Below are 13,838 nucleotides of genomic sequence, written 5' to 3'. Positions count from 1 at the left end.
TTGTAATATTGATACATTGCTTTGTTTTACTCTTTTACTATTTTTTAGACACTTAAAGTTTTCATTTATTTTTAGACTGGTTAAGAATTTATTCCAACTTGCCAGAGAGAACAAGCCCTCCATTATCTTCATTGATGAAATTGATTCTCTATGTGGTTCAAGAAGTGAAAACGAAAGTGAAGCCGCACGTAGAATTAAGACGGAGTTCCTAGTGCAAATGCAAGGTAGTGTTACTAATTTTTTTTTTTTTTTTTTGAGACAGAGTCTCACTCTGTCGCCAGGCTGGAGTGCAGTGGCGCAATCTCGGCTCACTGCAACCTCCACCTCCCGGGTTCAAGCGATTCTCCTGCCTCAGCCTCCTGAGTAGCTGGGATTACAGGCACGCATCACCATGCCTGGCTAATTTAATGTTACTAATTTTTAAAGTCGTCTTTGTTTATTTTATAACAGTTTTTATAACAGTAATAAAAAATTCAAGCAGAATTTCTCCATTCTAACAAACTGTTTCATTTTGCCATGTTTCATTCCGTTGTCTTCCATATGCATACATGATTTTTACTCAGTTGTAATTATCTTGTAGGACTCACTGACATAAATAGAAAAGAGTTTTAATATATTCATTTATAGTGTACCAGCAGCAACTTCAGTAAAAGTAATATGTAGACTTCAAATGAAATCTTTCAAGAAATATTTCGAAATGAATGTTAATAGTATTTGTCCACAGTCTGGGAGATTTGATGCTTACATTTGCATCATCCTGCATCATAGTGAATTTGGATCATATTGCTGTAAGGTGATATTTGATTAAATACAGTTTTTTTTCAAAGACCCTCAAGATGAGGCACTTTAATGCTAAAGCACCACATTTCTTAACAGAATATATGGAAGAGGTTTAAAGAACAGCAAAATGACAAATTAATTAAAGCATTACCTATTTTAATGCAGGGGTTGGTGTAGACAATGATGGAATTTTGGTTCTGGGAGCTACAAATATACCCTGGGTTCTGGATTCTGCCATTAGGCGAAGGTAGGATAATACAGTAAATGTCTTATTTCTCACCGCAGATGTAACAAGTAGATGATAATTCCCTTTTTGTCATGTGAGGAGGCATTCTAACAACTTTTCAAAGGATTTGTAGTGTACTCTAACCCTGTCGCTCCCCTGCCTTGAGGGGGAGAAGGGTGCTTATTTGCTTGTTTGTTTCCCTATTTTATCAAATATACAAGATTTCCACATACTTGAGTCTTTCATATTAGGAAATATATTACATAATGTTTACCTTTCATTCTGATTAAGCTTGGTGGGCACTGATGCTTCAAAAATTTACAAACATAGTTTGACAATTCAGTAAAAACCATTCATATAAAATTTTAGCACAATGGCAATTCTATAAGTCAGAGTAAGATAACCAGGTAAGAGTCGGAGTCTCGCTCTGTTGCCAGGCTGAAGTGCAGTGGCGCAATCTCTGCTCACTGCAACCTCCACCTCCCAGGTTCAAGCGATTCTCCTGCCTCAGGCTCCCGAGTAGCTGGGACTACAGGCACTCACCACCACGCCCAGCTAATTTTTCTATTTTTAGTAGAGACGGGGTTTCCCCATGTTGGCCAGGATGGTCTCGATCTCTTGACCTCGTGATCCACCCACCACGGGCTCCCAGAGTGCTCGGATTACGGATGTGAACCACCACACCCGGCCAAGATTTTTTTTTTTTTTTTTTTTTTTTAAGTAAAAAATGTATGTCAGGCCAGGTGCGGTGGCTCGTGCCTGTAATCCCAGCACTTTGGGAGGCCGAGGTAGGCAGACTGCCTGAGCTCAGGAGTTCAAAACCACCCTGGGCAACATGGTGAAACTCTGTCTCTACTAAAATCCAAAAAAATTACCTGGGCATGGTGGCACACACCTGTCTGTAGTTCCAGCTACTTGGGAAGCTGAGGTGGGAGAATCGCTTGAGCCCAGGAGGCGGAGGTTGCAGTGAGCCAAGATTGTGCCACTGCACTACCAGCTTGGGCAACAGAGTGAGACTCCATCTCACAAATAAAATATGTGTGTGTGTGTATATATCTATCTAATTTTTAAGTTGAAAATAAAACTTCAGCTCTAGGAAAGGTATATGGACTCTTCACTTTTCACTCTTCACAGTTCCCTAGTACATTCATTTATTTTGTATGGTAAAAATTAGCACTTCAGTTTTTGCCACTTTTATCCCATTCACTTGATGATTTGCCAGCATGCTAGCTTACCATCCAGTACCAAGAAAGGAAATGTGCAGGGTATTTTTGGAAAATTGCCTTATTCTGCACCCATCTCTAGGGGCAATGGAAACTTAAAATTCTTTTCATTGCCACAGAGAGTTACCTGGAGGAAAAACAGTCTGCTCAGACCACTTAAATTATCCCTCATCGCTGCTTCTCTATCTCCAAATACATTCTAAGAAGGCAAGCAAAATTATTGTTAATGAAACATAGTGTTTATTTTTTATAATATAGGATTGTTTGTTCTGGATGTATTCATTAAAGTGGACATTTTGTGTAATGTATATCCTATAAGATTGTGAGTTAATTCTATTTTGAATGTAGAGAATTACTGTGTCATCTCTACTTCTATTTTATATTGTTAATCATTAGTCCCTTGATCAAGAGTTCACAGTACAATTTTGTGGGAAACTGTAATCCTGTAGGACCTCTTTTTATTTCATGAATTCCAGACATATGAACACTGTGGCCAAAATAACCCAAAAATCATGCGCGAAATATTCAACCACTCCAAACTGGCTCCCAGGCTATTTTGATTTTATTTGTTTGTTTTTAATGTGTTCTGGATGTTCTCCCTTGAACCGAAATATATATGTTTAACCTTGGCACATACACGCCCACTTAACTTAGTATCTGTTTCTCCTTGCAAATATCCTAATTTTCAATTAAATATTTTCTTGATGTAATTTCTCTTTTAAGATTTGAGAAACGAATTTATATTCCTTTGCCGGAACCCCATGCCCGAGCAGCAATGTTTAAACTGCACCTGGGGACCACTCAGAACAGTCTCACGGAAGCAGACTTTCGGGAACTTGGGAAGAAAACAGATGGTTATTCAGGGGCAGATATAAGTATCATTGTACGTGATGCACTTATGCAGCCTGTTAGGAAAGTACAGTCAGCTACTCATTTTAAAAAGGTAAGTCATTTTTATCTATCCTTTCCTATCTTTTTTTTTTTTTTTTTTTTTTGAGACAGTCTCACTCTGTCGCCCAGGCTGGAGTGCAGTGGCACTATCTTGGCTCTCTGCAACCTCCACCTCCCAGGTTCAAGCGATTCTCGTGCCTTAGCCTCCTGCATAGCTGGGATTACAGGCGTGTGCCACCATGTCTGGCTAATTTTTTGTATTTTTAGTTGAGATGGGGTTTCACCATGTTGACCAGGCTCGTCCCAAACTCCTGGCTCCAGATGATCCACCCACCTCGGCCTCCCAAAGGCGTGAGCCACTGCACCTGGCCCCTTTCCTATATTTTTAAAATCAAGTTTCAAGACCATCATTGGTTTGTCTTCAAAGAATTTGGGAGGGTTTCAGTGTTGTATAATAATACAATAAGTGGGTTTACATAATAGACATATTTCTATGTCACTGAAACAAGTGCTTCAATAAAGTTTATTAGCCATTATTGGCTGGGTGCAATGGCTCACACCTGTAATCCTAGCACTTTAGGAGGCCGGAGTGGGCAGATCTCTTGAGCTCAGGAGTTCGAGACCAGCCCCAGGCAACACGGCAAAACCCCATTTCTATAAAAAATAGAAAAATTACCTAGATGTGGTGGCGCACTCCGGTAGTCCCAGCTACTTGGGAGGCTGAAGTGGGAGAATCACTTGAGCCCAGGAGGTGGAGGTTGCAGTGAGCCGAGATTGCACCAGTGGACTCCAGCCTGGGTGACATAGTGAGCGCCTGTCTTAAAAAAAGAAAAGACCTTATTAATCATCCTAATGTGTTTTAAATTTTCCTGTGAAATGAGCTTTGAAGTATTTGTGTATTATTTTGATGTAAGTATAGAAACTTAAATGTATAGATGTCAGGCTGCTTCTGACACATCTAGAATATTTTTGAGCAGAATCTGGTGCATTTATACCTCATAAAGTAAAACTAATAATAGCTAATATCTTTTATATATTCACATGCCTGGCACTGTGTTCTATCTTTTATTATTTCATTTGGTCTTCACAAAAACAACAAGAGGTACACGTAGCCAGCCACCTGCTGGTGGTTAGTCCTAGACTTAGGTGCTAACACAGTAGCTAGAGTGGTTCACATGTGATTTGTCTGGAGGTGAGGGTTCCGAATCCGAAATCTCAACCATTCTGCTATCCTGCCCCTCCTGTGTTCTGTTTTGTCTGCAAGAACAAGTTAAGCATCTATGGCTGAGATAAAGTTTTATAAAAAGACTATGGTCTTGAGATACCCAGTTTGAGTAACAGTGTACTGGGTCATCTGGACCAACCCTTTTGCTGTGAACAGCAGTATCCAGTATTACTCATGAACATAGATGTGGAATACTATCGCAAACCTAATCTCATAATGTATGTCAAGACTAATATGACTAAGTCACATATGTATGTTTATCATATACCACAATAAGATTTTTTAGGTTAACAAGCTTGAATTAAAATCTGAATTTGAAACCTGGCACCATTTACTTGTTACACCTTTTTGAGCGAATTCTATTACTTCTTGAAGGCTCATTTTTATCATCTCTAAAATGGGGATGATCATGCTATTTTGAAGTCCTTTCTGATAATGAAGTGATATAATACTTATAAAACACCAGTCGTGATACTGCAGATGCCCAGTGAATATTACTCATCCACCCTTCTTCAGCCATTTCATTACTGAAATACTGTTAAGTTTATGCCACAGCCATTATGTTTTCTCTTAAATTCTCTTTGCCATTTAGAAACTATAAATGCATAGGAACTCAGTCCTTTCCTACTCAGAATTTATCACTCGATTCTGCATATTACTGCCTGAGTGAGCTCACATGACGCTGAAGCCAGGTCCTTGTTAGTGGGATGAAGATAACACAGCCAGATGAGGTTTACCTCTGCGACTGGGGATCACCAGCTGCAGCAGACCTCTCAGCGGCTCCATCCTTTACTTCTTTTAAAGCTGATTATTTCAATTAACAATAAGATTCCCTGTTTATTTTTTGCATTTACTAGTATTTTATTTCTAAAATACTAATCTGGGCCCAGCGGTACATCAGAAAGTAGAGCAGTCAAAAGAGACAAAAATCCCTGACCTCATGCAGCTAAAATATTAGTGAGTAAAGACAGACAATAAAATACACATAATAAGGTGAGAGCGTGTATTTCTTCACACCTACACCAATCCTGAGATAGTATTTAAAGTCGATCATTGTGAAACAGATGTGAAAGTGCCCCCAAGTTGGCTGGGCGTAGTGGCTCACACCTGTAATCCCACCACTTTGGGAGGCTGAGGTGGGCGGATCACGAGGTCAGGGGTTTAAGACCAGCCTGGCCATCATGGTGAAACCCTGTCTCTACTAAAAATACAAAAATTATCTGGGCGTGGTGGCGGGTGCCTATAATCCCAGCTACTCAGGAGGCTGAGGCAGGAGAGTTGCTTGAACCCTGGAGGCGGAGGTTGCAGTGAGCCAAGATTGCGCCACTGCCCTCCAGCCTGGGCGACAGAGCGAGACTCTGTCAAAAAAAAAAAAGAAAGTGCCCCCAAGTTGATGCAGACTATTGCCATCTAAATGTTTCCATGTGACTATGTCACAAAGATTCTTTTTCTGGATATTGTTAAAACTGAAGTTGTGGCCGGGCATAGTGGCTCACGCCTGTAATCCCAGCACTTTGGGAGGCTGAGGCAGGCAGATCATGAGGTCAGGAGATCAAGACCATCCTGGCTAACATGGTGAAACCCCGTCTCTACTAAAAATACAAAAAAAAAATATTAGCCGGGTGTGGTGGCGGGCACCTGTAGTCCCAGCTACTCGGGAAGCTGAAGTAGGAGAATGGCGTGAACCCAGGAGGCGGAGCTTACAGTGAGCCGAGATCGCATCACTGCACTCCACGCTGGGCGACAGAGTGAGACTCTGTCTCAAAACAAAACAAAACAAAAAAAACTTAAGTTGTACATGATAAAATGGCATTGATACTGCATTTAGCATATAATTTTGCACTTAGAATTGAGAGCATTTTTGTTGAAAGATACAGATTCAGTAGTTTCATACTAAAGTTCCAAATATTACAGAAGTTTCTCAGCTATAGAGCAACTTCTGAGAATTTTTTAATGTATCTGTTTTTGGTCTCTGAGATTACTACCACTTATTAAGCACTGGAGGGGTAAAAGAGAAAGCTTAGACACAGGTAACTATTTCTTTTTTTTTTTTTTTTAACTTCTATGTGTGATCATATAAGTAATTTATTGTAGGAAATTTCAAAATAAAAGCATCAAGAAAAAAAGTAAAAGCAGCTGGGCGCGGTGGCTCACTCCTGTAATCCCAGCACTTTGGGAGGCCGAGGTGGGCGGATCGTGAGGTCAGGAGATTGAGACCATTGTGGCCAACATGGTGAAACCCTGTCTCTCCTAAAAGTAAAAAAAAAATTAGCTGGGTGTGGTGGCGCGTGCCTGTAATCCCAGCTACTCGGGAGGCTGAGGCACAAGAATCACTTGAACCCGGGAGGCGGAGGTTACAGTGAGCCGACATCGCGCCACTTCACTCCAGCCTGCTGACAGAGCGAGACACCCTTTCAAAAAAAAAAATTAAAAGCAACCAAAATCTATCCTATTATCCAGGGGATAACTACTTTTTGTTGTATATTCTTAATTTTTTTCCCCAAAAGTAAACATTAAATATACAAAACTATTATACATTTTAACTTTCCTGGTAATGGATTAAATCTTAATGTTCAATTTTGTTTCAAATAAATATTTCAGATTACTGTTTATTTCAGGTTCGCGGACCTTCCCGAGCTGATCCTAACCATCTTGTAGATGATCTGCTAACACCTTGCTCTCCAGGTGACCCTGGTGCCATTGAAATGACATGGATGGATGTCCCTGGAGATAAACTTTTGGAGCCAGTTGTTTCCATGGTTTGAAATTTTGTTTATTTTTAAGAAAAATTTTAAAACATTATAATTTTCAGTTACATAATATTTGCTGGAAAATCTTACTATTAAACAGGTGTATTTTAATACTGTTGACTCACATTAGAAATTATAAAGTTAATTGAACTTAAAATATAAAAAGTAATTATTTTTAAACTATTTTCTTGGGTTTTGAGGAAACTTTAAGTGAAAAAGCTATTTTTTAAAGCACAAGATTCTGACTTTACAGGTCTTACAGCTAAAATATCTCCAAAATGCTCATATATAGTATAATTATTGCCAAAACCTAACTTAGAAAATAGGATTGGTGAAATTTTTTTTTCCCTGCATCTCAGGTTTTTTTAAATAACCAGAAGTTGCCTGTAATCCCAACACTTTGGGAGGCCAAGGCGGGCAGACCACTTGAGGCCAGGAGTTTGAAACCAGCCTGGCCAACCTGGCGAAATGCTGTCTCTCCTAAAAATACAAAAATTAGCCGGGCAGTGTGGCACATACCTGTAATCCAGCTGCTCGGTTGAGGCAGGAGAATCACACGAACCAGGGAGGCAGAGGTTGCAGTGAGCTGAGATTGCGCGACTGCACTCCAGCCTGGGTGACAGAGTGAGACTCTGTCTCAAAAAAAAAAAAAAAACAAAAAAAACAGGGCTGGGCACGGCGGCTCACGCCTGTAATCCCAACACTTTCGGAGGCCAAGGCGGGCTGTTCACAAATTTAGGAGATTGAGACCATCCTGGATAACACGGTGAAACCCCGTCTCTACTAAAAATACAAAAAAATTAGCCAGGTGTGGTGGCACACACATGTAGTCCCAGCTACTCGGGAGGCTGAGGCAGGATAATAGCTTGAACCCAGGAGGCGGAGGTTGCAGTGAGCCGAGATCACACCACTGCACTCCAGCCTGGGCAACAGAGCGAGACTCTGTCTCAAAAAAAAAAACAAAAAACAAATACTAATGCTCGTATCATCATATTTATAGTGTTTTCTAGTTCACTTTTCAAAGGTCCATAGAAAGTTTAAATAATGTAGTTCTATTTTTATTTTTAAAAATTACAGTTACATAGTTTATATTGGAGGAATTAATATATGACTTATTTTGTAAGGCATGTTATTTTTAGGGAACTTAGGGTGATTGAAAAGTTGATTAATTATGGAAGAACATTCTCAGTTTTCAGAATTTTCTGTCAGTTTCAGATCTTTAAGGACTTTTAATGGCGGGTTTAATAGTAACTTCCAGAGGAGAAACTTTTACCTGATACATAGACATACATGTAAATGTGTACACGCCTATATATTTGTGTGTGAACCAACCATAATGCTTATCTGAGAAGTTACTCAGAAACCCCTTTTGTTTTAATCCTTGGTGTATTATTTTTTATTTTTTGTACTTTGTTCAACTTTGAAGAATTTTTAGTGACTTAGAGTAGTCCTCTTTATTATTTTTCATATCATTTTACAGGAGTCTTGGCTTAGAAGTTAGTTTTTTAATGAATCTCTGATATTAGCATATTTTTCTAACCATTTCAATCTTAATTGTAACTATGGTAAAATTCTGGTTAGTTGATTTTTCATAAAATGGTATTCTGCTTCACTTACGTGTAAGTGAATGATATTTTCCTTTTGAACTATACTTACTTAGAAAACTGATCTCTTGTTTAAGAAAAAGAGATAAGGCCAGAAATTAGATCATGAACATACTTTGGAGGCCTTGATCCTCAGACTAAGAGGAATGTCCTTCTGATAATGGGGAGCTGTTTGATCAATGCAGGGGAAGAAAGTGTAAGTTTCTACACAAAGTAATAACATGATCAAAGATCTTGAAAGATCTGTGAAAGAATAGGGGCCGGGTGCGGTGGCTCACGCCTGTAATCCCAACATTTTGCAAGGCAGAAGCAGGCGGATCACCTGAGGTCAGGAGTTAGAGACCAGCCTGACCAACAGTGAAACCCCATCTCTACTAAAAATACAAAAATTAGCCAGTCATGGTGGCAGGTGCCTGTAATCCCAGCTACTTCGAGGCTGAGGCAGGAGAATTGCTTGAACCTAGGAGGCAGAGGTTGCAATGAGCCAAGATCACACCACTGCACTCCAGCCTGAGCAACAGAGTGAGACTCTGACTCAAAAAAAAGAACAGGGAGTTTATTGTCAGTATCTTATGGTAGACGGCAAATACTCATATTTAAACTTAGGTTAAAGTTCGTAACAATAATGATAATATGACGGTTTTTTATTTTGTTAACTCTATTATTAATATCCTCCCTGCCCTTCTTTTTCCCTGACAGTCGGATATGTTGCGGTCACTATCTAACACAAAACCTACAGTCAATGAACATGACTTGTTGAAATTAAAGAAGTTTACAGAAGATTTTGGTCAAGAAGGCTAAACCAAAGACAAGGAAGATGCTTACTCATATGTATTCTTTCTTTCATAGATATTTTTGTCTATTTTGGATCGCATTGATTGTTTCCAGTAAAACACTTTTACCACAGGGAAATACACATCTCACTTCAGAATTCCATTAGGTTTTATATTGTACTTTTCCTCCATTACTTATTAAATACTCCTATTAACAAAATGTACAAAACAACAGGTTATGAGGAAATGAGCGATATATGAATGGCAAAAAATAGAAATTACCCAGTAGAAAGGATGTCAGAAATTGATTGACATACAAATATTTAAAATTTTTATGAATAGTGGTCTTTGCAAAGAGCATTTATCTTTTTTTTTACTAAAATGATATAGGGTTTATTTTATATTTTCAAAAAAATTGTTAAACATTCTTATCAATGTAAAATTTACGTTATTAAAAAATTACAAATGATAGAATCTTTACTCTCAGGGATGGGCAATAAAACAGCAAAGAGCATTGTGATTGGGTTTGAAAGATTTTGAATTATAGACAGTGCTCTTACTGGTTTTTAATAAGTTGATATTTTTTTCTGTGTAGATTTAAATAATTTCTTTAAAATAAGTAAGCTTTGACTGGGCGTGGTGGCTCATGCCTGTAATCCCAGCACTTTGGGAGGCCAAGACGGGTGGATCACCTGAGGCCAGGAGTTCAAGACAGCCTGACCAACATGGTGAAATGCTGTCTCTACTAAAAGTATAAAAATTAGCTGGGCACGATGGCGGGTGCCTGTAATCCCAGCTACTCAGGAGCCTGAGGCGGGAGAATCACTTGAACCTGGGAGGCGGAGGTTGCAGTGAGCCGAGATCGCACCATTGCACTCCCTGGGCGACTGAACGAAACTCTGTCTCAAAAAAACAACAGTAAGCTTTTATATTTAATTAAATGATACCTTTCACTGTGCAATCTCAAGAGGAAGATTTTCTAAATTAGACATTGTCTTTACCTTAAATAAGAAAATTGTCTATTTCAGTGTCTTTTTGTAGCAAGATTGACCAAAACAGGTGGTAAGTGTGTAATTTTTAACTGTCATGGAATACTGTAATGCTAGTAAGGAAATGGTCTCCCTTTGGATTATGGGAAGTTTCTTGTCTGTGATATGGGGTGTCTGTGTACATATATGTATATTTCCTTTTTTAATACAGGATAATAATATGGGGTCTTGTCCTTCACCTTTTAAGTTCAGGGAGCAGTTTGTCCTGACCACACATATGTTATCAGTGTAATGCTTTATGAAGCTTTAGAAATGAGCTCATGACTCATTAAAAAATAAACATGATACTATTTTAATATTTTCAAATAAATAATCTGAGGATGTGTTTCATACTTTAGCATCAGCGCTAAGTTGTGCCTTGTAGATTTGCATTGTCTATACCTGCAAAAGACTATTAAGTTAGAATGAAGTAGACTCCTTAATTACTATGAAATTCTATCTTGCAAATGCTCTAGAATAACTTGCATTTTAAAGTGTATTTGCACATTTTACATATGCTATGTGGTTGCCTTTGGGTTTTCTGTACAGATTGTTTTTGTTATTAAATGGAAAAGGCCTGAATTATGCTCTTATGTGAAGTAAATCGATAAAACCCATTGACTGTGTTCTGTGTATTCTTTATTTTGGGACCATCTGTGTAAAAGAAAATATTACCTAAATTGGTTAGATACAAAGAAATCATTAAAATTATTAATGTATACATGAAAATTCTTGTTTTTCAATGACTTTTATGCAAGGGTTGAGAACTAACTTAGTAGACTAACACTGAATTCTTTGTGGATAAGGTAATTTATACATCTTACCTGTTTATCTGCCTCAGAATTACACAGTACTGCTGTGTGTTCTTTATGCACAGATACTCAGAGGAACCCGAATGGGCATGTTCTATTTTTCTGGCTCTTGACCAGTAATTATGAAGTTTAGGTAGACGTTTTCTGAGCCAGCAAGTAGATCATAGTTGTTAAGCATCTCTATAATCTACACCCTGGATATTTGAAAGCATTTTGTCTCACCTTGAGAAATCTAGAAGGACTCTAATTATAAAACATGTCAATAGAGGATTGACTTCTGAGTCTGCCGTCGACTACATGCAGAAAAACAGAATGGGTGTACGTGATTAGTGCCACAGAAACACCATTTAGCCACTTCTATGAGAAAGAGGCATATCTACCTGATGGTACAGTGTCTTGCAAATGAAGCAACACAGTGCCTATTGTTGACACTGATGTTATCTTAAGTTTGTGAGTTTTCACATGTGCCCTTTTCTTTCCTACTTTCATGCCTTCATTTGTATCCTTCTCTTATTCTAATAGGGTATCTTTTTTTTTTTTTTTTTTTTGCTAGTCCACGTATTTCCATTAAAACCTAATGATGAACCATGTAGCCTCTTGCAGGAAGACCGCCTAAACTATCCCCATCCTAGTTTTGCCAACTGCTAAAGAATTAGCAGTTAAATTGCTGCTGCTGTGTTGAGATTTTTTTCTGTTTGAAGCATGTTCTATTGACCATGTTTAGATCATTTAGACTGTAAGTTCTGAGAGTTACATTTTCCCTAGCAATTAATATATTGCTGGGTGCTATTAGGTACTTAGTATTGGAAAAAAAGGAGTTATGTTTTAATTTTGATCTACCTCGTGGATTATGTGAGAGACTTATAAAATAGGTAAGTTTATAAAGTGACTTTGTTCTTACTTGTCTAGTGAAGTTATGATAAATTTCTGTCTTGGTGATTAAGAACTACAAAATCAAAAATGTGTTCAAACTAGCTCACCCTGGCTCACCAAAACCGATAGTACCTCTTTCCCAGCTGCGAGTTCAGTGACCTCATACTAGAAATTTAAAGTCTGCTGTGATGGGAATATTTATACCATAGAAATCAGCAAGAGTTCAGTTAGCCATAAAAAACAAGGATTGCCTGTAACTTAAAATAGGAAGATTAATACTATTTACTGCATTTACAGAAATAAAGGAGACAAGTTATTTATAGATGCAGAAAAAGCAATACAATTCAGCACTTGCTTTTTTTTGAACTGCACAAACTAGGAATAGAAGGGAACTTCTTAATAGAAGAAGATCTAGAAAAAAACCCTATAGCCAACGTATTTAATTGTGAATTTTTGAAAAGTTTATTCCCCCAGAGATCAGGAAAAAGGCAAAGTTACCCACTATCACCACTTTTTCTTAACTTTATACAGATTCTAGCCAGTGCAAGCAAAAGAAATGAAAGTCTTACAGATTAAAAGAAGAAACAAAATTGTCATTCACAGATGACATGATTGTAGAAAATTGATATAAACTTACAGAAATAATTTAACAAGGTTGCAGGATACAAAGTCAAAAATTATTTATCTTAGCAACAATTAGAAATTGAAATTATGAGAGTGGTATGTGCCCATAGTCCCAACTATTGGGGAATTGAAGTGGGAGGATCACTTGAGCCCAGGAGTTCAAGGCTGCAGTGAGCTATTGTCACACCACTGCACTCCAGCCTGGGTGAGGGAACGAGACTGTCTCAAAAAAAAAAAAAGAGAATACTAATTACAATAATATCAGCATCAAATGCCTCAAAATTAATCTACTCAAAGATTGGCAAGACTGCCACGTAGAAAACTATGGAACGTTACCAAAAGACACTAAGGAAGACCTAAATAAGAGGGGGGTGGACCCTGTTTATGAGATGGATGACTTACAAAAAACAAAGTCAATTTAACCAATTCAATTTGTAGATTTAATGCAATTCCAAATCTGGATCTGGGTAGTTGATACAAAGGTGTATGTGTATGTGAAAACTCATATGCTTTATGCTGTACATTTATATCCAGATATGTAGATATCCAGAAATAGGTACTAAATAATTTACTGATTATTAAAAATCTTTTCTAGTTTGAATTGTTTTTATGATAGTGTCTCCTAAGTATATTTTTCTGTCCATCCATCCATAATCATTCATCCAGAAATCTGCATGTTCACATAGACATCTGGAATGTCTTCCACATAATGCTCATGATGTTATTAGATTGATTTTTTTTTTTTTTTTAAACTTACTTTACCTCTCGTATCTCCTTCAGGTCTATTCCGGTGTCTCTTTTTCAGTGACACCTTCCTTGGCCATCCTACTGAAAATGACAAACCCTCCTGATGCTCCTTATCCCCATCCCTGGCTGTATTTTTCCCCATAGTGCTTGTCATCTAACATACGATATAATTTACTATTTTCCTTATGTGATTTCTCCCACTAACATGTATGCTATGAAATTAGAGTTTCTTGTCTGCTTTGTTCTCTGCTGTATCTCCAGTGTCTAGAAGAGTGCTGGTGC

The 13,838-nt window shown here is 38.0% G+C and overlaps 1 protein-coding gene across 1 annotated transcript in view; it reads left to right on the top strand.

The window, feature by feature from the left end:
• The window catches only part of LOC100997079 (vacuolar protein sorting-associated protein 4B), a 33,748-nt gene extending 22,631 nt beyond the window's left edge, over positions 1–11,117 (top strand). The window contains exons 7-11 of the mRNA XM_003914455.5: positions 76–224; positions 946–1,027; positions 2,953–3,172; positions 6,964–7,104; positions 9,399–11,117. Of these exons, the coding sequence (XP_003914504.2) occupies positions 76–224; positions 946–1,027; positions 2,953–3,172; positions 6,964–7,104; positions 9,399–9,500 (694 nt within the window). The 3' untranslated portion in view covers positions 9,501–11,117. The remainder of the gene's footprint in view (positions 1–75; positions 225–945; positions 1,028–2,952; positions 3,173–6,963; positions 7,105–9,398) is intronic.
• Positions 11,118–13,838: the final 2,721 nt, after the last annotated feature.

This window comes from Papio anubis, chromosome 19 (assembly GCF_008728515.1).
Source record: "Papio anubis isolate 15944 chromosome 19, Panubis1.0, whole genome shotgun sequence".
Taxonomy (NCBI): Eukaryota; Metazoa; Chordata; class Mammalia; order Primates; family Cercopithecidae; genus Papio; species Papio anubis.
Note: the sequence above shows the minus strand (reverse complement) of the source record. Positions and strands in the feature narration are given on the sequence as shown.